This window comes from Cyprinus carpio, chromosome B24, assembly GCF_018340385.1.
Source record: "Cyprinus carpio isolate SPL01 chromosome B24, ASM1834038v1, whole genome shotgun sequence".
Taxonomy (NCBI): domain Eukaryota; kingdom Metazoa; phylum Chordata; class Actinopteri; order Cypriniformes; family Cyprinidae; genus Cyprinus; species Cyprinus carpio.
Window position 1 is genome coordinate 20,639,860 of NC_056620.1, and position 26,916 is coordinate 20,666,775.

The following is a 26,916-nucleotide window of genomic DNA, read 5'->3' on the forward strand; positions in this document are numbered from 1 at the left end:
TCAGTGAGAGTAAATGAAACAAACTTAACACTAGGTCCAGATTCATGCAACAGTCCACATCATGAACAGCTTGACTTCAGTAATTGTGAGAAAGGTGGCAGACTCTAATTAAACAGTGTGGTAGAACCTGTTCATTGATGTCCCAGAGGTAATTCCTGCGGTGAAATAGGTCAGATGGACAGCTTATGTAAGACAAGAGCGGGGGTCGAGGGGCTGGGTGGTCTTTTCATACTTCTACACAAGAAAATTAATCCTTAAGGAGGATTAACAGTGAAACACAAACAATCTGTGCTAATGTCTGTAGTAGTAAATTTATATAATACTTTATAAAACATAAAGACTTGTTAATGAGTTGATAATGTAAAGCCTTTTCGGTTTCGCTTTTCGGACAAGTGCATCCAGAATTTTCATTTCGGTGCATATTATAGTTTATATGACTTGAACTGATTTATATGTCTGCAAAAGTAATTTATAAATTAATTTTAATTAAAATATTCCAAATTATTTTATTACAAATATCTAATATATTTCATGTAATTTATAATATTTTATATGTAAGCATTTTTGTATAGACGTTTTACTTTGAAAACATTAAAATATTTCATAAAACATGGATTTAAGGAGCAAGGAAAGTATTTTTCTACTTTTTCCTTAAATGATTAGTTCACTTGACATTTTTAGAGTCATTAAATGAAAATATTTATGGAAAGTGTTATAAATGTTTTAAGGAAACTAGCATTGTAGGAAACTAATACTTTAAGATAATAATAACTTTCCATGACCATGGCACATTTAATTAAACTAGATTTTTAAAAGATTCTCCTTTTTATAATCTCAGACATCCTTATTTAATTGAGCCACATATGTATGTAGATATGTATATAACATACAGAGAAACAAAGCAATACATAATAAGTAAATAAACAGAATTAGTAAAAAAAAAAAAAAAAAAAAAAAGATAAAATATGAACTAAATTGACCACATAATGAAAGTACAGTTTATATATGACGTAAAGGAAATGGTTTTGCACGGATATTTACCTCTGCTTGATAGGAACACTAAATTATTCGCGTTTTATTCTCCCCACTCCACACCCAAACTCAAAATGTAAACCATGTCACTGCTGCCTGGCCGTGCTCCTTGATTGACAGCCGAGACGTCCAATCAGAGCGAAGCCTCCGACGCTTTTTCGCGGAATTCTCTCCGCTCATTTGCCAGTTCGCTCGTCAAACTGTACCAAGCACACGTCAGCAGCGCCTATCCAATCACAGCTCACTTCCGAGCCGCTTGTTTCCCGCCCTCTTCGCAGTATCTGTTACATTCTTTCGCAGTTTGTATCAGAGGTACTTACAGTTACGCTTCATACCAGTGAGCCCTCAGCATCTCTATTGGGGTTATTACGCGCTTATCAGTAATTATTTTCCGTGTTTATGTTCCTCAAAAGCAGAAGAGAGGAGAGGAACCCGTCCCTTCGTTCCCGTCATCAGTAACATCAGTAAACAGCAGGTAATGTTAGGGATGATGCTTCTGACACTGTAATGCTAATCTGAGGCGGGATGGTCTGTGTGCTGGAGACGATGGATGATGGAGATGTGTGGGGTGTTTATTACGATTACGCTTTTTAAAGCTGGAGTGGTTAAGCATCATCCGCTATCCGCTTCAATTACGTTTCCAACTCTATTTAATGACACTGGACTCCCAGTTTAGCTGCATGCTGTCATTTTCATCTTATAAAGCTCCTCACATGCTAATCATGCGCCGTTTAACGTATATTGGCAGTGTATTGTGTTTTCTGGGTCTGTGTGTGTTACGCCCGCCAGTTTTTTTTTTTTTTTTTTTAGATCAATATAGGTGATTAATGATTAACAGTTTTGTTTTGCAATAGACCTTTTTATATAAAAGGTCGGTGTCTTTGTGGGAGGATTAAATTGTCGTTTAATCGATAAACCTTTGCTAAAGTCTAGCACCTGTTCGTTACGGATTTATATGTCTTGTTACGCTTTTATTTTTTATTTTTTGAGTATTATTTTGCTTTGTTATTCCAAATGACGATATTCCAACGATTTAATGCAACCTATGTGAAATCGTTGAAGTCGTTTTTTTTAATTAGGTTAAAGTTCATTCAATTCATCTCTGTGCAGCGCCCTCTTCAGGTCGCTTGTGAAAGTGCCTCATTTGCATATTGCCTACAGTTTAATTTAGTACTAGAAAGTGGTGTCCCATGGGGTGACCTGGGATTGTGTATTTGCATACCCAAATAGTGTTTTGAACGTACTTTCTTATTAGAACTTTGATTAATGATTAGTAATTTTTCTCTAAAGTTGAGTATGTGTTTACACTTAAAATGTACACTTGTATAGTGTGTGTGTGTGACATATATATATATATATATATATATATATATATATATATATATATATATATATATATATATATATATATATATATATGTAATATTTAGATTTATGTCAGAATTTAAACTTTTCATGTCATTATTGTGGCTTTTTTATTTCTTAATTTTCTGGTGTTCATCAAGCCTGCATTTATTTGATCAAAAATACAGAAAAAACAGTAATATTGTGAAACATTATTACAACTTAAAATAATAGTTTTCTAATTGAATATACTTAAAAAAAATTTTTTATTCCTGTGATGCAAAGCTGAATTTTCAGCATCATTACTCCAGCCTTCAGTGTCACATGTAACATCCAGTCTATCACATGATCATTTAGAAATCATTCTAATATTCTGATTTATTATGAGTGTTGGAAACAGTTCTGCTGTCTAATATATTTGATGAATAAAAGGTTAAAAAGAACTGCATTTATTCAAAAAAAAAAAAATTTCTAATAATATATATTCTAATAATATATTTTCTTTACTATCACTTTTTATCAATTTAACACATCCTTGCTGAATAAAAGTATTGATTTTATTTAAGAAAAAGAAAGAAAAAAAAATTACTGACCCCAAATTACTGACCAGTAGTGTATATTGTTATTACAAAATATTTATATTTTAAAAACATAGCTTTTTTTTTTTTTTTTTTTTTTTTTTACTTTTTAGTCATCAGAGTATCCTAAAAAAGTATCACATGTTCTGAAAAAATATTAAGCAGCAGAACTGTTTCCAACTTTGATAATGAATCATCATATTAGAATGATTTCTAAAGGATCATGTGATAATGATCCTAAAAATTCAGCTTTGCATCACAGAAATAAATGATAATTTAAAGTATAATATATTTAAAAACAATTATTTTAAATTGTAATAATATATTACAATATTACATTTTTTTTTTTTCTGTATTTTTGATCAAATAAATGCAGGCTTGATGAGCAGAAGAAATTTCTTTCAAAAACATTAAAAATAGTAATGTTTCCAAACTTTTGACCTGTACTGTGTGTATATATATATAATAGTAATGTTTCCAAACTTTTGACCTGTACTGTGTGTATATATATATGTGTACTTAATGAAACTTATTTAATGAAAAACCATGTCACGTATGGTGTAACTCTTTGATGTTCATGACTCAAAAATCCATGATATTAAAAAATAAAATTAATCAGATCCAAATATTGTAAAATATTACTTGTTTTATCCCAACATGCTTATCTTTAGTGTTGTTTTTTACTATTTATATATTATTAATATTTTGAAGTTTTATTATATTTTAAATTTTCATGTAGACATTTATGTTTGATTAGTTTTTGTTTTTTAATATTTCTGTTAAGTTTATTTTAGATTTATTCAACAATATCAATGCTATTTGTCATTTGTTTATGCAGTATGAATTGTTTATATGCATGTGCAAATACATAGGTATATAAATTTCTTTTAATAAATCTTTGACAATATAAAGCTTTTTTTTTTTTTACCAAACCTGTGTGCATCACTGTATATATGAAGATGAATGTTGATGAATACTGTAACTGTGTTTTGGTTGAGCAGACTGGTAGTCATGAGGGAACCCTTTGCTCCTGGTTGCCATAACAACACTGTTGCCATAGATACATGTCTCTGGATGTAGATGTGGGAGTGATTTTATTTATTTATATGTTTTATTTATATATAAAGTCTAAGTGTCTAGTCTGTCTGTATGAGCAATGAAAGCATGACAAGGCTGGATAAAGGCAGAAAGAAGAAGAGTATGGAAGGAAGTTTCCCTTCATTTACACAGGCTGGAAACGGACTCTTTCGTAGCTGTTGATCGGTTTTAATAAGCATAAAATGAGCCCTTAAAAGAAATGTCTGTATCAGCACTCACTGCTCTTGCCTTAATGGATCATAACTCAACTTGTTGATTTATAATGGATAATGGATGCTGGATGGTGCTCAACTAAGTGTAAGTGAGATAAAGCGATGAACGTCGAGGGCTGCAATCATGCACAAAGTACTGTACCTTTGCTGCAGGGAAATTTGAGCTGCTTTTTTTGAAAGCCTCTGTCTTTGTCTCACGCTCTCTTTAGAAATGGCAGAAGCCCATCAGGCCGTGGCGTTTCAGTTCACTATCACTCCAGAGGGGATCGACCTGCAGCTGTCCCATCAGGCCCTGAGACAGGTCTATCTGTCCGGCCTCCGCTCATGGAAGAAACGCGTCACACGGCTGAAGGTAAAGTAAACTTACATTATACATACTAACAGCTTTAAAGGTAACATGAAGTGCTATTTGCAATGCATTTAACTTCCTTTATGTGATGTAATTTATGTGAGAAATTGCTTCTATTGTATATGCTACACTATGATATGTGTATATAAAAATGTTTATTTAAATGTTAATTAATTTTTATATTTGGTTATAAAATAAAAATTTATTTATTTAAAAATATAATGCACAAATGAACAAAAAAAGGCACAAAAATCTTTATTACAAAAGCAATTTTCATTTTGATTTATTTTGTTGTCTATTAAACAGTCAATTTTATACTTATTTTTGTTTATGTAATAGTGCATTTAATGTTGATAATACATCTGATTAATTATTAACACATTTATTTATTTTAGGATAAAATTCACAACAAACAATGAAATGCACAATAAAATCTTTATTACAAAAGCAAATGTCATCTTGATTTTATTTTGTCACCTATTAAATCCATCCATTTTATACTCTAATTTTATTTTTGTTTATGTAATAGTGCATTTAATGTTGCTAATGCATCTGTATACTTGATTATAAAGTACACATTTATTTATTTAGGATGAAATGCACAAATTAATAATAAAACACAATAATTTATTTATTATAAAACCAAATAGCTCATTTTGATTTTATTTTGTCATCCACTAAATTTGTCTGTTTTATGTTTATTTTGGATGTTTTTGTTAATGCAGTAATGTGTTTAACTTTGATAATGCTTTTTTTTGATCATTTATCGAGCATTTATTTATATTAGAGTAAATTGCACAAACAAACTGTACAATAAAATCTTTATTACAAATGCAAATAGCTCATTTTGATTTTAATCTGCCTGTTTTACTTTTTCTTTTTTTTTTGGACATTTAGTAGTAGTGTATTTAACTTTGATAATACATTTTTATATTTGATTATGAAAGCAAACTTTTTTTTCTAGAATAAAATGCACAATAAAATCTTTATAATAAGAGAGCATTTTGATAATTTGTTGACTACTAAATCTGCCTGTTTTTTGTGCATGTAGTAGTTTTTATGTCGATAATGCTTTTTTGTTTTGATTCTAAAAACAAACATTTATTTTATTTTACAACAAAATGCACAAATGAACAATAACATGCACAAAATCTTTATTACAAAAGCAAACTGCTCATTTTGATTTTATTTCATCATCTGCTAAATCTGTCCATTTTATGTTTATTTTTGTGCATGTAATAATGTGTTCAAAGTCGATAATGCATTTTCTAATTGATTATAAAATGTATTTATTTTAGAATAAAATACACAAATGAACACTAAAATGAGCAATATAGTCTCTATTACAAAAGCAAATAGCTCATTTTGATATTTTGTGGCCTTATTTTTAATGTTTATTGTCAAACGTTCCCCAGCTGGATTTCGTAATGTGTCTTTTGTTTATTCGGGAGATCTTTCCTAATTTTTTTTCTTGTGTTTGTTTATTTTTTCATACAGAACAATGTGATCACTGGTGTGTATCCTGCCAGCCCGTCCTCTTGGCTGTTTGTTGTCATCGCAATCTTGGCCACCATGTACACACGCTCGGACCCTTCCATGGGCCTCATCGCTAAGATCCAGGAACATCTGCCAGTCGGGTAATTGAGGTCACATTACCACATGGAAATCTGATCCCTTGCTCTTTAAAGGCAGAACTAGCAAAACAAATGAATTATCTGCAGCGTGAACCGCTTCAGTGGCTCTAAGATACACTGAAACATTTGTCATCCTCTTGTGTAACTCACATTGAAACTTTTAAAAAATATGGGGTTCCCACCCATGAAATTATAAACACATGCCCGAAGAGGGTGTGTACCTTCACACCTTCATTCAGTTGCTTTCAGACAAAAGCAAAAGAGTTATTCTACAAAACAGATGTTTTTTTGTGTCCCTCATATGTGTGTAACAATGACTTTAATAATAAATAGCTGATTTAATATAAAATTTTTTAAATATATTAACAATAATCCAGTCATTTGAATTGTCATTTTCGTTTTTTGTTAGTTGGTGAACTGTGTTTTAAAGATTTTTTTCATCTCTATTAGCATTTCCAATTAAAACATATTTGGAAACAACAGCTAGCATTAAGACATTACTCTTTGATCCATTCAAAAGTTTGGAGCAATGCGTTATTTTTTTGTTTAAGTAATTGTATTTAGCAAGGATGCATTAAACTGATGAAAAGTGACCATAAAGACATTTATAATTTTACAAAAGATTTCTGTTTTTTGTCATCAAAAAGCAACTGTTTTCAGCACTGATAATAATAAATGTTTCTTGAGTAGTAAATCAGCATATTAGAATGATTTCTGAAGAATCTTGTTACACTGAAGACTGGAGTAATGATGCTGAACATTCAGCTTTACATCACAGGAATAAATTACATTTACAATTACATTAAATGCAGCCTTGGTGAACATAAGACTTATTTCACCAATGTGTAAAAAAATCTGTCCCAGGCTTTTGAATAGCAATGTACATATTTGTTTTTCTTTATTTTAAATAGCAGGTGTTATTAAAAAATAATTTTAGTTGCGTCTCCAGTCTATGCGCTAATGCTATAATAATTTTTTCCATTTTAAAATAATGATTTACTCCTTATCGTAGATATTTACAATCTTTTTAAAAAATGTGCTTAAAAAATGATCTTATCAGACTGCCCCTGTTTTCATAGAGTGTCCCAACACCTAATAAAACATTAATTACAGTATTGCATGCAGCAGTGTAATGTTGTGTCTCTTTGTCTGTAGTGATTCTCTGAGCATTCAGTGTCGGACGGTGGTTTCTGCCGTGTTGTTCAGCACTCTGCTCTGGTTCTCACTGATCTTCACCATGAGGCTTTGCCTGAAGCAGTTACTGTCGTATCACGGCTGGATGTTTGAACAACATGGCAAAGTGTCCAACACCACCAAAATCTGGGCGGTTAGTACAGTCATACTACAGACACACCTAACCTACAACCACCCAACCTGTAACAGTAAATAAAGGTGAAGTTTGTACTTTTGCAGCTTTGGTGGAGTCATTGTTGTTGTCCCGGGCTTTGAGGGAACCATCCTACAAATAATTTACTTGTCAATGCATATTAAACTGGATAGGAGAGTATTTTAACATCAAAATCACACTCTTTACCTTCAAATATGCTTGATTTCAGGCCATGGTCCGGATCTTCTCAGGCAGACAGCCTTTATTGTACAGTTACCAAGGATCTTTGCCCAACCTGCCTGTTCCAGCAGTGAAGGACACTGTTAAGAGGGTGAGATCATTATGTCATCATCATCACCAAAATAGATCACTATACCACTTTATATGGGGGAAATTTTTTTATTTATTAACATTCTCTCCTACTTTTAGTACCTGGAGTCTGCGCGTCCATTGATGAGCGATTCTGAATACGAGAGGATGACGACTCTGGCCAAGGAGTTTGAGAGCAGTCTGGGAAACCGCCTGCAGTGGTATCTCAAACTGAAAGCCATGTGGGCATCCAACTATGTGAGAGCAAACAGCAAACCAGACACATAAACGTCACACAATACCTGTCAATCGTCTTATGCAACCTTAAAAATGCTTCCCTAATCTGACATTAAACAATCAGTTTGGCTCTGAAACATAAAGAAAATATAGGAAGGAATTAGATTTTATTCCAACAGGAACTGATTGGATTGTTAAAAAAAAAAAAAAAAAGTGGACATTGCTACCAAAATAAAGGTGTTTTGAGAAGAGAGGTTAAAATTAAGAAGGATTTGTGATTTGTTTTAATTTTTATTTAATTTAGAATACACTGTGTGCTTTTAAGCAGAGATGAGGAATGTAATTTTTGTTATTTATTACATTTTAGGTTTAATAGGGGCATTACATACCATTACCGTTATTAAATATTACGTTTTGAGGAGAGAGACTGTAAGGTGAAAGTGACGTCAGTTGAATCCAAGTCCTTCAAAGAAAAATTGCATTTTAATTACGTTTTGATGAATGATTACAAAAACAAACATTTCTATTTAATTTAGAATAAATAATGTTCATTAACAGAAACAAGGAATTTAATATCAAAAAATGAAACTCCTCACCTTTCAGTGAGACTTTTTTTCTTGAAGACTGGTCGTAACTTTTACTTTTTACTTTTTACTTTAAATACTATATTTGTAAAAATATTTTATGTATTTGAGATGTGGGAACGGTGAAGAGAGAGAGGGCAATCATTTTGCATTTTAGGTCAGCATTGCCATCTAATCAGCCAATATATTCTTAAATAGCTTGCATAGCATTTAATCTGTTATAACATGGGATTTTGACCAAATATATTCAATCTTGATTTTTGTAAAATGTTGCAACAAGATTTTTGTTTTGTTTTTGTTCTTTTTAAAGTAACTATAATTGAGCATGTAAAGCAAATATTATTATAAGAAATTCTGTGTGGCGCATGCAGTGTTTTCACCTTTTTTTCCCCCTTACCTGTTTGCATCTTTCAAATTTATCAAATATTACGTTTAATATGGGCGATACATACCAAATTAAAGGTGATATGAGGAGAGGATGGAATTACATTTATATTATATTTAGAATATATGTTGTCTTAATAAGCAAAAACAAGGAATTAAATATTTATTAAATATTAAGTTTAATATGGACATTACATAACAAAAAAATAAGAATAACTAATTTTATAATTTAATATTAAAATGAATATTACATTTAATATTAATTTAATAAGATGGCAAATATGGTCAGTTTTAAATTCATGTTGACCTGAAAATCATATTTTGCTAGTGGGTTTGAACTGTAGGATGGTACAAAAATTTCATAACCATTTTGTTGTTATTATTTTTTTGCATCTTCAGGTCAGTGATTGGTGGGAGGAGTATGTCTACCTGAGGGGGCGTGGCCCAATCATGGTCAATAGCAACTACTATGGAATGGTAGGGCTCACAGATGCATAAACAAGCAGGAAGTTCTAAAGTGATATTTTTATATTCAAGTCTCTTGAGTCCTTCTCTTTCATCTTCAGGACTTCCTCTACGTGACGCCTACACCGATTCAAGCTGCGAGAGCAGGAAACACACTGCATGCCTGTCTCTTATACCGCAGGAAACTCAACAGAGAGGAAATCAAACCTGTGAGTCCATATTACAGTGCTGACAGATGCTATTGGGCGGGGTGGGGAGGGTGAAAAACGTGTCGCCCCGAGTGATGACAGAGATTGATTGCAGAGCTGTTTTTAACTGTGCATTGAACTTTGTTAGGTTATGGATGGTTGATGGAGACTGTGTGTGAATAGGGAAGACCCGCAGGGATGTTTGTATTGAGTCTGTGTTTTGCATATTTGCATTAAAGAGAACATAACCGGAAAAAATTACTACTTTAAAAGTATAGTGTGCTTTGTATATGTAATGTTAACACTATAAAACGTCTTCATAAGTTCAGTTTGATTCTTCAAGACAGCTAAACTTGAGTCCAATTTACATACAGTATTAAGCAGTTTAGCATATTACATGCATTTATATATCATCATATTAACAATTTGGCCCATTTTGATGATCAAGCTTTTAAACTATGCCATGTGGAGTTTAGATATTGATAACAGGTCATTTACTTATCTTAAAGTTACAGTAGTAATAACAGCAAACAAAAAAATTGTAGTAAGAATGAATATTGTTTTTTTTTATATATATATATTTTTGGTTGGACTGTACCTTTAATTGTGGGCGAAGAAAATAGTTATTTAAACTACATTCTGGTTACCTTGACTAACAGTGTAACTCTGTCTTTTAGAGTCGTGTGCCAGTTTTAAATGTTCCTTTGTGTGCCGCTCAATGTGAGAGGATCTTCAACACCACACGCATTCCAGGAGAAGAGACAGGTAAGGCTAGAATTAGGGGGGTTTTAATAGTTTTGAAAGAAGTCTCTTATGTTCACCCAGAATGTATTTGTTTGTTTAAAAATGCAGTAAAAATAGCAATATTGAGAAATATTATTACAATTTTAAATACCTGTTCTTTATTTGTATTTATATGTTGAAGTGCAATTTATTTCTGTGATGTGCAGCTGAATTTTCAGCATCATTACTCCAGTCTTCAGTGTCACATGATCCTTCAGAAATCATTCTAATATGCTGATTTGCTGCTCAAGAAACATTTCTTACCATCAATGTTAAAAACAATTGTGCTGCTTCATATTTCTGTGGAAACTGATACATTTCTTCAGGGTTCTTTGATGAATAGAAAGTTTAAAAGAACAGCATTTATTTCAAATAGAAGTCTTTTGTAACATTATGACTGTCTTTACTGTCACTGATCAATTGAATGCAAACTTGATGAATAACAGACGGATAGATAGATAGATAGATAGATAGATAGATAGATAGATAGATAGATAGATAGATAGATAGATAGATAGATAGATATGAAAATAAAGCTATTTATAATTACTGAAGACAACTATAATTATTTATCTAAATATACAGTAGTCAACATTTAAAGCGGATCAAAAAAGTTAATATAGCATTTTGGTTTTAGGTTTTAGGACAACTTTGATGAAAGGTTTTGATCCACTTCAAATGTTGACTATAAACAAACAAATATATAGGAAAAAATACATCTTCTATATACTCTTCTGTATATTTGTGTGTGTATGAATATATGAGTATATACAGTATATATACACACACATATACTGTATACCGTTTATTTGTTCTTCCCTTTAATAATCTCTTTAAACTGACAGTTCAAAAGTTCAAAATGTGCATTTTTCAGACTTTCCTCCACCATATTTCCTCATACTTTCTAGGATGAAAAGATATTTGACTTTAGTCTTTTCCTGGAAGTGTCACAAGTACAAACACATCTTACTGTATAAACTTACACTTCTATAAACTTAATTTTTGCCATCATTTGCTGATGCTTGAAAAGCACATAAGTGCGGACGGTGAGAATTGGCGTGCATTTACTAGTTTTCTGTGTGTATTTAGATTCCCTGATCCACTGGCAGGACAGCGAGTATGTGGCGGTGTTCCACCGAGGCCGTTATTTCCGCCTGTGGCTGTACCACGCCGGCCGCATGCTGTCTCCCAGAGAGATCGAGCAACAGATTCAGCGTATAATGGACAACCCATCACCCCCGGTGCCCGGAGAGGCCAAACTTGGGGCCCTGACTGCAGGAGACAGGTACATACATGTATAAATACTTTAATATATTAAACAAAAATGTGATTGTATTTTAGTATCATTCTTGTAGATTAGATTTTATTTGTTTTTTTCGGTTTCCATTTTAATTTTAGTAAGTTTTAGTAATTTAGTTTTTGTCTTTTTATTATTTATTGGGTTTTTAAATTGTTTATAGTTTATTCATTTTTGTTTGAACTATTTTAGTACATCAATTTAAACTGTAAATTTTCAGTATTTCTCATGCATTTATATTAAGAATCTTTCTTGATATGTAATCTGTATATTGTGGAAAAGCTACCTAGATTACTTTTTCAAATTCTTGCTACTACGAATGCTTAGGTGTTTTGAATTTCATTCCCAGAATCCCTTGGGCTCAGGCCAGAAAAGAGTTCTTCAGCTCAGGAGTGAATAAGAGATCTCTGGACTGCATTGAGAAAGCGGCGTTCTTCGTTACCCTGGACGACGATGAGCAAGGCATGAGGGGAGATGATCCTGCTGGCAATTTAGATCGCTATGCCAAGTCCCTTCTGCACGGCAAATGCTACGACAGGTGAGATGTCTTTCAATCCAAATTTGTCCATCAGTTACATTTTTTAAATTATGGAAAATGTTGTCTTAATTGTAAATAGAATAAATAGTCTCTTACACAGCCAGACGTGAAAGTCTTTGTCTTTGCTATGGGAGTGTTTTACACTGTGTTTGTGTTTCAGGTGGTTTGATAAGTCGTTCACTGTGGTGGTGTATAAGAATGGGAAGAACGGCCTCAGTGCTGAACACTCCTGGGCAGACGCACCTATAATGGCTCACGTGTGGGAGGTGAGAGATGGAATGAGAGAAAGAGAGAGTATTGTTTAGACAGCACAGAAATTAATGAGTATAATATCAGATAAGCTAAATAATGATGCTTGTCGTTCAAAGGACTCTTTCTTGTCTTAAGCGTAAGATGTCATAGTCTAGTAATTAAATATTCTTGCATAATAGGGATACAATGACAACACTAATCGGACGGTTATTTTGTTAATTTTATGGCTGATATTAAAATTCTGTTCTATTTTGTATTAAAAAAAAGTAAAATCTAAATTGATCGTTTTACATCCTGTTAGTGAAATTAGGCATAACCACATTATTATGTACAGTATAAAAATTTATATTAATTTAGAATTTTGCTAAAGTCTACATTTCACCACATTATAAACGTATTCATGTTTTTAAAAGTTTTACACGAGCTTTAGAGGATGGTAAAGGTAATCTAAATGTAAAAGTAAAGGAAACTAAAATGCATTATCAACCCATTTTTTAATAAAATAAATTATATGAAGTATTTTGAATTGGCTTTTATTTTTATATGTTCAGTTTTCTTTTGCTTTAGTAAATTTGTGCTTTTGTCCATTTTTTTTTTTTTATTAGTTTTTTTTAAATAATTCTCTTTAGGTTTTAACTTAAAATTTGTTTGTTTTTTTTGTTTGTTTGTTTTTCAGTTAATTTTTATTTTATTTAATCTTAAATTCCATTAAATATTTTAATAGTTTTAGTTAATAATACTAACACTGCATAAGCTTATATATAATTTTCATTATTCTTTTGCTGGCTTGCATTGTTATTCAGTAAATGCAATCTAGTTGTCCTTGTTATGTTTTCTAATACCGCTGTGTCTCTTTCTCTCTATATGTGATGACTACCGATAGTTTCCAGCTGGGTTATACTGAAGAAGGTCACTGTAAAGGAGACGTGGCCTCCTCCCTGCCTCCACCTACTAGACTAACCTGGGACATACCTGCAGAGGTACAAACACACCGTCACACCTTCTCATGTTTACAGACAGGAGTATATATGGTGACCGCTAATGGACATACTGAATAATTCATCTTCCTGTATGTGTATTTAGTGTCAGGAGCGAATCGAACGCTCTCTCGCTGTGGCACAGGCACTAGCCGATGACGTCGACTTTCATGTGTTGCCGATACAAGAGTTTGGCAAGGGCGCCATCAAAAAGTGTAAAATCAGCCCGGATGCCTTCATTCAGATTGCGCTACAGTTGGCCTATTATAGGGTAAGACTGAACCCACGTAACACACAAAACCACATGTAGTGTACTGAAGTCAGTTGTCCTTCACACTTCACACTAACAGAATGTAGAGAATCTCATTAATTATGAATATGTTCCACTAACGCTTCACAAATGCTGTGGCACAATACATTTTGTTTTCATTTTTTAACCCTAGATAATTTTTTTGTTTAAGGTAGTGAGCTTAACTATTACTTATACATACAAATTTTATAAATTATTAAAATATGATATTTATATTATATATTAAAATAAATATTAAACACAGAATGTGTTGGAAACAGTAAAGATGTTAGAAACATGCTAGACATGCTAGAGGCATGTTAAACATGATAGTAACCTGCTAACAATGTGTGAAAACGTGTTAGAAGCTTACTAAACTTGCTAAAAAAAAGTGTAAAAAATGTTAAACATGCTAGAAACATGTTAAACATGTTAGAAGAATGTTGCAAGGTTAGCAACATGCTAACATTGTGTTAAAACAAAAAAAGTAGGAATGCATCAAAATAGAAATTCTTGGCCAAAAATGAACAAAATTAAACTCTGGGCCGAAGGCTGAACACACATTTTTTTTTTTTTTGGTCATGTATTTTTCCAATTTTTTTCACCATTGCATAAATAGCCAAAATGTGCATTTTCTTTTCTTTTTTTTTTACTGTTTTGTCTTGCTTTTCAAAGAAAAAAGCTATTGCAAAACAATAAAAAAATATTTATTTTAACACTGAACTTTTTTTTTAACATTTAACATTATACCAACAAAGCACAATTTAACTCAAAATGAATGTTAATAAAATAAAAAAAATTTTGGGCTATTTGAGACCCCCTTCTTGAATCAGGCATATATTTTTTACTGTACAATTAAATGCAGCCTTGCTGAGCAGAAGAGACTTTTAAAACATGAGAAAATATTAACGATCCCAATTTAAACACTACAGTATGTGTGAATGTCATAATACATGTATATTCTTACTTTATTTTATTTTACCGAACAACAGTAAAATGACCATAAACATTTATGAGCATTGATGGAGTTCTTGCTTTTTCTCAGTTTTTTTGGTGGAAACCTGCAGGAAGACCTCACAGTGCTTCTTTTTGTTGTCAACAGCAGATTTATAAATGATTCTCATTATGAATTTGGGAAGATGTTTGTCGCACTGTCACATGCCTTGTAAAAAATCATAAAAATGTTACTGAGCAGCTGACGAGTAACACTTTTTCAGCACAGATTTTCCTTGCGCTTTGAACTTTGAACCCTGGCTAACGAGCTCGTGCAGTGATGTTTGAATACATGCTATTCATGCGTGTATTAGAAAACAACGTTCTGCAGTTTTTTTTACCAATTGTTTAACGCCATTTTGCGATTTCAATCGTTATACAGTAACCAGCAAAAACCACCCCTTCCGCTTCTCACTTACGATACAGTAAACAGTCTCTAGCTGTCGGTGCTTGTAATGATTTTTTGCGTCTTTCTCGAACAGTTTTAAATGCTTCCACACTATTGAAATGTTTGCTGCATTATAAAGAGTGCATGCCCCTCACTCTACACTGGTTGCTATTTGATCGCATCACATCATTGTTTGTTACAATTATTATTTTTTCACTTGTTCGCTTATATCGCTATTTTTGGCTTAATAATTTCGGTTGCCAAACATTCGGTGCATCCCTAGTTAGAACCTTATTAACTTGGTAAACATGTTACCAATTTGTTAACAATGTTAAAACACATTAACATGTTAAATGACATTTTAAAACTTGTTAGTAACATGTTAAAACATTCTATTAGTATGTTAAAACGTTTAAGCAGTGTTCTAAAACATGCAAGCAATGTTAAAACATGCCAGCAACGTGCTAAGACAAGTTAACAACATAAAATATGCTAGCAATTGATTAGCAACTCTCTAACAATTATCCAAACCCTTAGCAACCACCCAGGACACCTTAGCAATGCCCTTGTAGCTACGCAAAAGGCCCTAGTAAACACACTTTTTTTATCAAGTTATATTGTATTAAAATAAAATAAATAAAATAAAATAAACTTGACTGAATACTTGATAAAACAATAATATTCTTTCGTTCTTGTTCCTTCCCCACATCCAGAATCGAGGCACGTTCTCTCTGACCTACGAAGCGTCTATGACCCGTTTATTCCGCGAGGGCCGGACCGAGACGGTGCGTTCCTGCACCAGCGAGAGCTGCGCCTTCATCAGAGCTCTGGAGGGTGGAGAGGTAACCAGTCCACTAATATATCAACAAATTGATGAACAACAACCTGCTCTGATCTTGTAGTGACATAAACATTTGTTAAATGCTGTTAAATTGAATTGTCATGACTAACACAGGTTATGATGGTAGCCATAAAAAATGCATTCAAATGCTGTAATCACTGTAATTTTCCCAATTTAACGCAATAATAAAAAGTAGGTTTATTTTGTGTTTGATTACATCATTTCACACTGTATTGCTACATTGTGAATCGTTTAAGAACAATTAGTTCACAAACTGAGTACAAATTCAAACATGAGTGCATATTGAAACATCTCTTTCCTTGTGACTGTAGAGTAAGGAAGCGTGTCGGCATCTCTTCCGCACGGCGGCTGAGAAACACCAGCATCTGTACAGGATGGCAATGACAGGAGGAGGAATAGACAGACACCTCTTCTGCCTCTACATCGTGTCCAAATACCTGGGAGAGGAGTCACCTTTCCTTAATAAGGTGTGTAACACACCGAACTATCTGCCTAACGAGGAAGTTTAAGTGATTTTTGCTTCCTTGCATGTGTGTCATAAGTGAAAGAAACAATTGTGCAAAGAACATTTCCTCTTTTTTTCCCCCACAATTTCCTCTTTTTTTTTTTTCCGCATTCATGACAGTTCTCATTACCGTTATACAAAAAATTCTCATTCTTGCTACTGAAATAATACCTATGCAAATAAAAAATATATTATTTTGTAATATTAAATTTGTGTGTGTGTGTGTGTTTTCTTCAGGTGCTTTCAGAAACGTGGCGTCTGTCCACCAGTCAGACTCCTCTTCAGCAGGTGGAGCTGTTTGATTTCGTTAACCACCCAGAGTACACCACCTGCGGTGGAGGATTTGGCCCGGTCAGAAATATTCATGCAAATTCACAAATTAATTTTTTCTTTTGTGTGCATTTCATTTATTTTCATTTGTGTGCTCTTGACAGGTTGCAGATGATGGTTACGGCGTGTCTTACATCATCATCGGAGAAAACATGATCAACCTGCACATTTCCTGCAAACACTCTTGTCCTCAGACTGTTAGTACACCAACTTGTGCTTTTTTTCATTACCAGTTTCCTGAAACTACAGAAAAGGGAAAAATAGAGACTAGTAAACTAATTGACAAAATGTCTTTTTTTTTAAGTTGGTTAGGATCTAAACTCAAATTAAAACCATTAAAACATTTTTGTGGTAGTTGAAATAAAGGTGAAAAATAAAATATAAACACAATAAACTTAAAAAGATTAGATGAAAATTAGAACTATTGATAACAGATAACTGATATAGAATAAAGCTGAGGTACAAAAATTGTTACATGTAACAAAATTAATAAATCTTAAACTGAAAATATACAAATAAAAGCTCACAAAATATTAATAAAAATTATAATAGCACTGATAGTGTATAATAGCAATGATATAAAAATATAATAAACGCACTGATAGAAGCTAAGAAAAAGACTAATTACATAGTGTATTTAAATGTTACAATGAACCGTACGAATTACAAACTTAAAATTAAAATGGTAATATATAAAAATTAAAATGGTAATATATAAAAAATACTAAAAATTAAATTAAAAGCTAAAAATAAAAGATTATTTAAAATGTAAATACAAACTATAAGAGTATATAAATAATGCAAAAATAACACTGGTTAAGACAAAAACTAAGATGCAAATCCTGTCATCATTTACAGTTGCTGGTAGCCATTGACTTTCATAGTATTTTGTTTCATACTTTTAAAGTCAATGGCTACCATCAGCTGCTTGGTTACCAACATTGTTCAAAAAATATGTCTAAAAAAAGAAATATAATAAAAACAATGAATAGATTAGGCTTAGGACAACATAACATTTTCATTTTGGGTGAAATATCCCTTAATAGCAAATATAACATTTATGCATTTCTTTATGATGCCACACCTGGTTATGGCAGTGTTAAATGAAAATAACGATTAATATTCTTTCTGAATTGCAGGATTCTCACAAGTTTGGAGCTGATATCAAGAAGGCTTTGGAGGATCTTCTGGAGCTGATGTCACCAGAGAAACCAGACCCGTCCAAAGCTGAGCTGAACCACTCGAAGAAAAGCAAAAAAGACCTGTAGAGGTAGAACAGAAAAGGCCCATGACGGTCAGAAGAAGACACGAGGTCACATAGAATTAGGAAGTAGCGTGTTTGTGTGTGTTCGTTTGAATGCATGTTTGTTATTACATACATACAAACATGCATTCATACATTCCATGCTTGTTGTACAAATCGATGCCATGAAGCCATGAACAACATAATGATGTAAAATGGTGGAAGCTGCTTCGTCTAAAAAAGTATTAGTTTAATAAAATGTATAAAAGAGCATTAAAAGTAAGAGATAGTTTGATAGCGGAAAGCCTTTCGTGTTTTCCAGAAGGACCAGTCCATTTAGATTTAATTTGGACCTCATTTTTAAATAGAATGAAGAATTGAAATGATTAGCGTGCATCACCACCAGGGTGATGGGAGTCTAATGGTTAATGATCTGACCAGTTAGTGTAATGGTTGTAGGTTCATTAAAAGAAAGCTTGACCGAGGATCTCAGTAATGCATCACCTCTGTACCTTCTGATGAAGGCACTTCACTGCTCTTACAGTACCATAAATCACATCCAAATAATAACTCCCCATCTGAACTGGATATTTTGAGATGTTAGAATAACTTGACTTTGGACTAAAATCCAGTGTCATTTTACTTGAATCCCAGAGCAGAAGTATATTTAAGATTTCAGTGACTAATGACTCAGAATATTACATGTGACTGCAGTTTTAATGTGATTGTCCAGACACATTGATGTGTTGATCTCACTATTAAGTCTATTAATTTTAACAGTTTTTTTTATTGTTATTATTTAAATGTACTCTTTTACTTTGTTTCTTTTTTTTTTTTTACACAAGGTCAAGTTAATATAAAATAACTTAATAATTATTCACAATGTATTTAGCAAGCTTGAATATGTCTAATAGGCAAAAGCCTGAGAAGAAATCATTTACGCCACAACACATTTCTGTTATTATCTCAGGTGTTTCAAATACACGGTTTAACTTCAAAAATAAATCAAGGCCAGTTAATTGCAAATAGTTCCTGTTTACTTGTACCCAAAGAGACGTCTCCTTAACAAAGCTAAGTGTATTGTACAAAATCTGATATGATTTTAATTCTAAATAGTGTGTACTTGGAATTAAATGATATGGTTAACCTTCTAATGAACTGATTAAATTGCATTAGGATGCTTTCAAAGCTAAATGTGGTTATTATGTATTTAATAGTAATACTAAACCATTTATTCTAATCTTCTATTTTCAAAAAAGTAGAAAACTTAAGAGTGTGATTTAAAGGAAAACTTGACTCAAAAATGAAGATTTTCTGAGAATTTACAGGTACTATACTACTATAACCACTATATGATTGAACACAATTGTTGCATTGGAACATACAATACCAAAAGCTATTATATTGGTGACTGGTTTTACAGCTAAATGAATAATATACGCTCATCAACATCAAACATATACAATCACTATATAGTCTGCATTAATGCTGTATTTCACTAGAATGTGTTTTGGCTGAAGGCCCTTTGCGTCACTTGGCTGGACTGAGAGCAAAGGCTTCTAAACTTCCTTGTAGTTTTTCAGTTTTGTCTTTGCAATCCGTTGGCAGCTCTACTCTTTATCTCTGTTATGCCCTCATATTTGGCATTTTAAACAATATAAAGTTGCCTTTCAAGTGCACGAGATCTCGTTTGCACAACTAGGTATAGTCATTGTGGAAATATTGATATATATATACTTCAAAAAGGTCTTGTCTTTTTTTCCTGTACTGCCTAACACTGCTTACACTGTATCTCTCACTTGAGTTTAAACCTTACTGAAGAATTGTATTATTATTGTTATTATTGCCACTATTCTAATGATTAACTTGAAACTGAAAACAGTAGCAATGCAAGTGTTTGTGTAGTGCTGGTATTAGTCTGGAGCGGCAGTGTTTTACCTCATCTGTCTGATGAATGTTAATCTCTCTTTTCTCCCGGGCCAGTACTGTATTCTGTATCTGCCTGACTCTTTCTCTGATTTTCTTTGGTTTGAGACTATCTGTACACCGCAGAGCTTTACACTTTCTCTCTCACTCTGGCAGTCTGTCATTCCTTGACATTTTGTATGTGAATGAAAAGGAAGAGACAACAGGTCACTTTTTTTAATTAAAGTTGTTCAAGCATTCAAGTGTTTGTGATTTTATTATAATGGTCTTGATGTTTGTTGGCATAATATATCAGTGTCACAGTCTTTGTCTTTTTTCCGTGTGAATACTTCATATATATATCACTTCTCTGGATGTGCACAGGACTGAATCCCGAATCCCCAGCGATCTCCGTCACTCTGTCAGAAAAACCTGACACTTGCTCTTTTGAAAGGTCCAACAGGTATCTGAACAAGAAAAACACAACAACAAATCATGAGTATTCAGTGCTGTTTTGCTTACATTTGTGCTCATGCCAACCTTTTTTTTTTTTTTACACAGCTTGTTAGTCATTGGGTTAGATTAGCATGTTTAGGGTTTTGTGTGTGTGATGATGGACTCACTTTGCTAACTCTATTACCAGAGCAGCATCAGGCGCTGTGATCTCTCTCAGAGAAGAATCCAGCTGATGAACCATACTGAGAGAAATCAGAAAGATTGCGTTATTCTGTATGTATGCAGATATTTTGACACAAACTCAGACACTCGGTTTCTGTAAACTGCATATGAACAGGCTTCACCTGGCTGAACAGAAGATGGTATTAAACAAGTTCCTATATTTGTTTTTGAGAGGAAGCTTGCTGAGAGAAATGACACTTTCACTCCATTCAAATTGAGCACATCTGCAAGAACACAGAAATAGAAAGCAAATATATTGAGAACTGTAAATTATCAATACAAACTGTTTTGTGGCTTTTATAACTATGCAGTACAGTTTGTTCTGAGGTGCATAAACTATAGGACATAAGACAGCGTTACCAAGCTCATGTGTCTGTTGTTCTGGTTGATTTTGCTCAGGTTCAGTGTGAGTTTGAGAAAGCAGGTGGATAATTCTGTATCTTCTCTTCTGTTATGAGACTGTCTGTGGATTGACAACAGGAACTTGAAAGATTTGGATCATTTTCATTCAATAAAGCGCTCCCTCTAGTGACAAGACGTTCAAACAACGCCAGGATGTTCACTTCTGAAATATCCTGAGCCGTCTGAGAGATGGATGGACAGAGAAAGGTAAATCATGATGTAAATTTTAATGCAATACAATATAAAACATTCATTTTGAATTACAAATTATATCTGTGAGTTATAAATGAGGTCTTGAACAGAGGACTGGAATGTATCATGGAATATAATGATTACAGTTTTGGTTTGAATTTAGTGGTTAATTAACTACTTCCTTTCACTTTCACATGTTGTTGGTTCTGTTTCTTCAGCAGACCATTGTTCTCTGTCTCTACGCCAAAGGATAGATATGGAGTGGAGACGATGTTACCCCAATATCCTCTAACAGCAACCCGATCTCCTCTCTGGTACAAATACACACAGTTAAATGAAAGTGTACGATGGGCCGCACAACTATTATAATAGACAGTAAAAATACTCACATGATGACTGAACACTCATGTGGAGAGCAGACTCTCATTGGCTGTTTGGTGGAGCCCCGCCCTCATCTCAAATGCCACACCGCTTTCCCTCCATTTCACATACTGCTGTTTGCTAATGACACCACACTGAGCGAGAAAAAGCACAGGTAATCACAGAAAAATCAATGATACTTAAATAACACTGAATTAAATTATTGTCACTTCATAGTTGGAAACATGGAACAAGTCTCTGCTATGAATCATAATTTGTAATTTAGTTCAAAAATTACCTTAAAACTCACATTTGTAAGAAAATATGGCCTGAAAATTTATTTGCCAGATGTCTGTGTAACACACAGTAAAGTGAGTTTTAATTTGCACTGCTCTGGGGTGCATTTCCCAGAAGCATCGTTTGCTAACTATGGTCGTTAGTTCCATTGAACTCTTTTGGTAATGACAGAACTTGTGACCTCAGTTGTTCTTGGGAACACACCCCTGATTGGCTGTCAGGGGTAAAGGTGTATAAGATGTGGTACATACACCGCTCTGGTGCAGTTTCATAGTGAGATCCCAGTCGAAACAGCCATGTCTAGAGTCATAGCGAGTCCCCAGGTGCTGAGTGCCCAGACCTTACGTACACTCGCTGGCACTGACGGGGGCCGTTCCCACTGTTTAAAGATCCGGACCAACTCCTCTCTCTCCTTAAACTATGATAAAACAGATGAGTGGATACTACTGAGCTGAGTTTGATTATGACATGCCGTATAAATGCAAATATATCAGATTAACGTATGCTGGACCTTCAGAAGACTTGTGTCAAGACAAGGATGAGTGCGAGTCAGAGGACATTCGTCTCTTTGCGAATCTCAGAGTTTCCAAACACCTCCAGGAACACTTCTGTTTTCCCTGAAAAATACAACACAAATAAACCCCAACTATATTTTACCTCAGTATACAAACATGAAAGCAATATGTGACACCTATAGTCAGTGTACAACAGCTAAAAGGGTCTTTTGTATTCTATTTCTGGACCTTATTGCTTTATTTGTCTTTCTATGCCTTTTATAAAAACATTAATTGAAACAGGCATAAGGAATTGTCTAAATGTAATTAAAAATATTAGTTTATTACTTTTTTATTTAATAGCACATTGTGTTATATTATTTAAAATATTTGGAACATGTTGACTTGACTGATTTTATTAAGTTCTGAATGCTTTATTAACTTCTGAATTTTTTGACTTTTTCTTTTTTTTTTTTTATGTGTATGTGTACACGGTTGAATAATGGGATATAAACAGTATTTATTTTTAAACGAGCAGAAGTGAATGAATGAAGCACATACTGTGTAGACTCATGTTCTCAGGGGTCAGGAGTGACAGATAAAGTAGTAATAACTGTCTGGCGACCACCTCCATGCTATTCTCAATCACCCAAACCTGATCCATGCATGACACACATCCAGCACACATCTCATCATTACATTAACATGCATGACACAGATGACTTACGACATTGTTATATACAGTATCTCAATTCAAACCCTCAGTCAATATGCTGTATGTAAAAGAATCACTGACATGTAGTGTATCAGGGTCTGTCAGTCCAGTGATGGTCTTCAGGATGTGTCTGGGATCTGCACTGCCCACCAGCAAAATATTCAGCTCTCCGTGTGGTCTCACACTGTGTGTGTCTGTGAGTACATAAAAATAATGACAGCTCAAATATAGAACAAATATAAGTGAATACTGATAGATGTTTACTGTGTTTAGTCAGATACTGTTTGTGACTAGGGTTTACTATGACAAGTCTCAAATATGATTTTTTTTTCTCTTCTTTCTCTGGTTTATCAGTGTTTAGACTGATGAACAGTGAGGACAGGCCCGGTTCCAGAATCAAATCACTGAGGGTGCTCTAACTGTATATATATGGCGTACGTTGCTATGGCACAAAGAGCGCTTCGTTCAAAATCACTAATGTAAAAAAGCTGTCACTCATATTAGTTTATCGCGACCTCATTTTGTTTGAGGATGATTAAGGAATACTGCAGTGTTACTGAAACTGTAATTTTGTATCTATGATTGGAAAAGCCATTGCTTATTTATTTTTCATTTGCATACTTAGACTCCCAGAGCCTTAAGTGGGTGTATATGCTGCATGCAATTGCTGCCATATAGCTATAATATACATAAACATTTAAAGATTTTTTTCTTCTTTTATTCCATTTAATGTATATTTTATTTAATGACTGCTTAACTGTAAATTTGCCTGCTGTCATCATATCAGTACTTTCATGTCCCTGCAGACTCTTTCTTTTCGTGCCAAGTTGGCACATTAAACATAAAAGATATGGTGCACGTGGTAAATGTTAGGTATTATTTTTCATTTTTATTCAAATATGGCTGCTAAAGGTCTCACCTTGATATTTGGTTCATTATAGAGCATCAGAAAAGTAAGAATGTTGACTGAGATTGATGACCTTGATGACTTTTCCACCAAAAAAACAAACCTCACATATTGTAACTGCAATTAAATTTGAATTATTTTTATATGTTTAGAAGAGTCACTGAGGTTTATCTTGTGTTTTCCAAGGTGAAGCAACTGAACTTTTAAATCAACTGCAGCAACATCAGGAAAGGGAATCACAGGGATGTCCCTTAGACCCAGACCCAGAAGTGCATTCATGCATGCAATTGCTGTCAAGTAATTAATGAAATGAATAAATATTGTAATTCTCTATAACTACAGAATATGTTAAAATAAATTATTATTATTAAATTAAAATTATTATTTTAAATTATTTTGTGTTTGATTAAGTTAAATGACCATTTTTTAAAAATATCTTTCGATATTGTGTGTTTTCCCAGGTCAAATAAGGAAAGTTTTAAATCAACTGCAACAGCAACTACATCAGAAAATCCATCTGTCACTCTTGAGGCAAGGAAGAGGTGAGGATCTAAATGCAGCACAATTTATTAACAAAAATAATAAAGGAATCCAAACAGGACAAAAAAAGGCAGAGGAATCCAGACAGCGTAACAAACAAGCAACAGTTTACATAAAGTAAAACAACGACCTAGGTAGTACCTACCAGGATAGAAGACTTGGCATAACTGTTTGCTAATTTCGTTTTGGTTTCAGTTTAGAGATGACACATTACCACTGCATTTTTTTATTTTATTTTTTGGTGATTTAATTCAAGTTCATGGAAGTTAAGCATGTCCTGTTTCTTTGCTTTGTGTCAATGTTGCAGAGAAAAAAGAAAGGGCTGGTCAAAACACAAGACAAATAAGTGAAGGGCAAACTGCCACTGAAGAAGACTCCCCCTGTACATCATCACAGGCTCTGCAAAGAGAAAGAACATCAGAATCCGTATCAGCAGGAGCTACACAAACACAAGTGAGCCCTGGAGCATCAGCGCAAAGCACTCACGAATGGACACAAGAGAGTGTACAAGAAAGAGAAACAACATCAGAATCAGCCACAGCAGGACATACGACACAAACACCAGAGAGGCCAGAAGACACAACACAAAGTGTTGAAAGTGTGGACTCCGAGGAAGACTGTAATGGTTTAGCGTGCGATGGGCAGTGACCTACAGCCAAAGAGAGAGCACAATACAGAGCAAGGGAAAATTCAGGGGGAGGAGTCACAATAGACCTGCAACAGTACATTAGCAAGCAAACAAGCATTCTCTCATTCATATTCTTGTTTATTTTTATTCTTTTTTTCAATGCAAACCAGTGTACAGACAACTAAGATTGCCAGACAGTCATGCAGTGTGAGAAGAGCAGCGATCCGATGACTTTGAAAACTGTGCAGTGTATGTCCGGCTTAACTCGAAGAGAATTCTTAGTAAAACATCTAAGATTTATATTTTCAATGGTAACTTAAAAATAAAGTGAACTTTTAAATAGTGAATGGTTAACCTTCTAATGAATATTCCAATGTAACTTTTCACTTAAAAAGAAATTAAATTAATAAACAAGCTTCCTCTTATTTATTTATTTATTTATTTTTCAGTTTTCTTTTAGCAGTCCATTGGCAGCTGTACTCTTATCTCAGTTACATACCTCATTTTTGGCTGTTTTACCAAAATAAATTTGCCTTTCAAGTGCACAAGATCTCATTTGCATATACAGATAAAAACAGTGGAACACACCAGAAGCACGTTTAAGTTTAACATGGCTAATGACGGAAAAGGGTAAGTTTTTTATTATTTTTATTGTGTTAATATAAGTTGAAGTATGTTATTTTGTTTAGTTTAAGTTGGTGATTAGTTGGGTTTGTATTTTTAAGTAATCTAGGCTTTTATGGGGTACTGAAGTTAAAGTAAAAAGTCAAACTATTTCGTTATTTTTAAACAAAGCCTTATATTCTATATAGGTTTTGTCTTCTTATCCAGGCCCTGAGAGCTTGATTGTTGTTTGTCTATTCGACCAGTAGGGGGCAATAATATTCCGCTATATATTTTTATGCATTATGCATTTCTGCGACAGAAATAATAATGGAATTGTTTGCTGCAAATTAAGACATGAGGAAAAAACTGTTGAATTTGTAGGATTTTCAAACTTGTCACAGAGTGCGTACAACAGGAGAGATACTTCATGGAGAGGCTCTGATGTTAATTTTAGGCCTGTCAGTCGATTACATTTTTTTGAATCTAAATAATTACATGATGGTTCGATTAATTAATCTAATTAATCACAATTAATCGCAAAATAAATTTGACTGTGAAAATACCCACAAAAGATTATTTAAAGATATTTTGTGTTAAATGAGAAAGTATCAAGTAGACATTACAAAATGTAGCTTTAAGAATATTTTATTTGATTCAACAACAAAAAAAAACATTCATTCAAAATTTTTTATGCTACGGCGTAATATAAATTATGTATGGTAAATAGAAGATTATTATTGGAGAATTTTTTTATTGTTGTTTGTTCATACAATGAAAGACACTGATAAACAAAACAGTTTAAGTTAGTAAAATTAATTATTCTTTTATGTTCTACAGAAGAAAGGTTTGAAACGACATGAGGGACATGAGAGTAAATGATGACAGAATTAATTTTTTGGGGGGTGAATTCTCCCTTTAATGTTTTTATTACTATTAATTAATTAATTAATTAATTGATTAATTATATGATACTATAAATAAGAAACTATATCTG

The 26,916-nt window shown here is 33.2% G+C and overlaps 1 protein-coding gene and 1 pseudogene across 4 annotated transcripts; one reads left to right on the top strand and one right to left on the bottom strand.

Annotated features, from left to right (window-relative positions):
• The first annotated feature begins 1,274 nt into the window (after positions 1–1,274).
• LOC109065872 (carnitine O-palmitoyltransferase 1, liver isoform-like) lies at positions 1,275–20,366 on the top strand. 4 transcript variants are annotated; one of them, XM_042751778.1, is made up of 20 exons: positions 1,275–1,344; positions 1,449–1,507; positions 4,474–4,616; positions 6,111–6,250; positions 7,403–7,574; positions 7,804–7,905; positions 8,004–8,141; positions 9,488–9,565; positions 9,655–9,762; positions 10,419–10,506; positions 11,614–11,809; positions 12,171–12,359; positions 12,520–12,625; positions 13,475–13,591; positions 13,695–13,859; positions 15,972–16,100; positions 16,432–16,587; positions 16,863–16,976; positions 17,060–17,152; positions 18,095–20,366. In XM_042751778.1, exons 3-20 carry the CDS (start codon positions 4,476–4,478, stop codon positions 18,221–18,223), a joined length of 2,361 nt encoding a protein of 786 aa, XP_042607712.1. In that variant the 5' UTR covers positions 1,275–1,344; positions 1,449–1,507; positions 4,474–4,475; the 3' UTR covers positions 18,224–20,366. The 4 variants fall into 4 exon arrangements, with proteins under 4 accessions (XP_042607712.1, XP_042607711.1, XP_042607710.1 ...); XM_042751777.1 differs by having other exon boundaries at positions 1,276–1,344; positions 1,446–1,507; XM_042751776.1 differs by having other exon boundaries at positions 1,291–1,507.
• Positions 20,363–24,427, bottom strand: LOC109065867 (annotated as a pseudogene).
• Between the last annotated feature and the right edge of the window lie 2,489 nt (positions 24,428–26,916).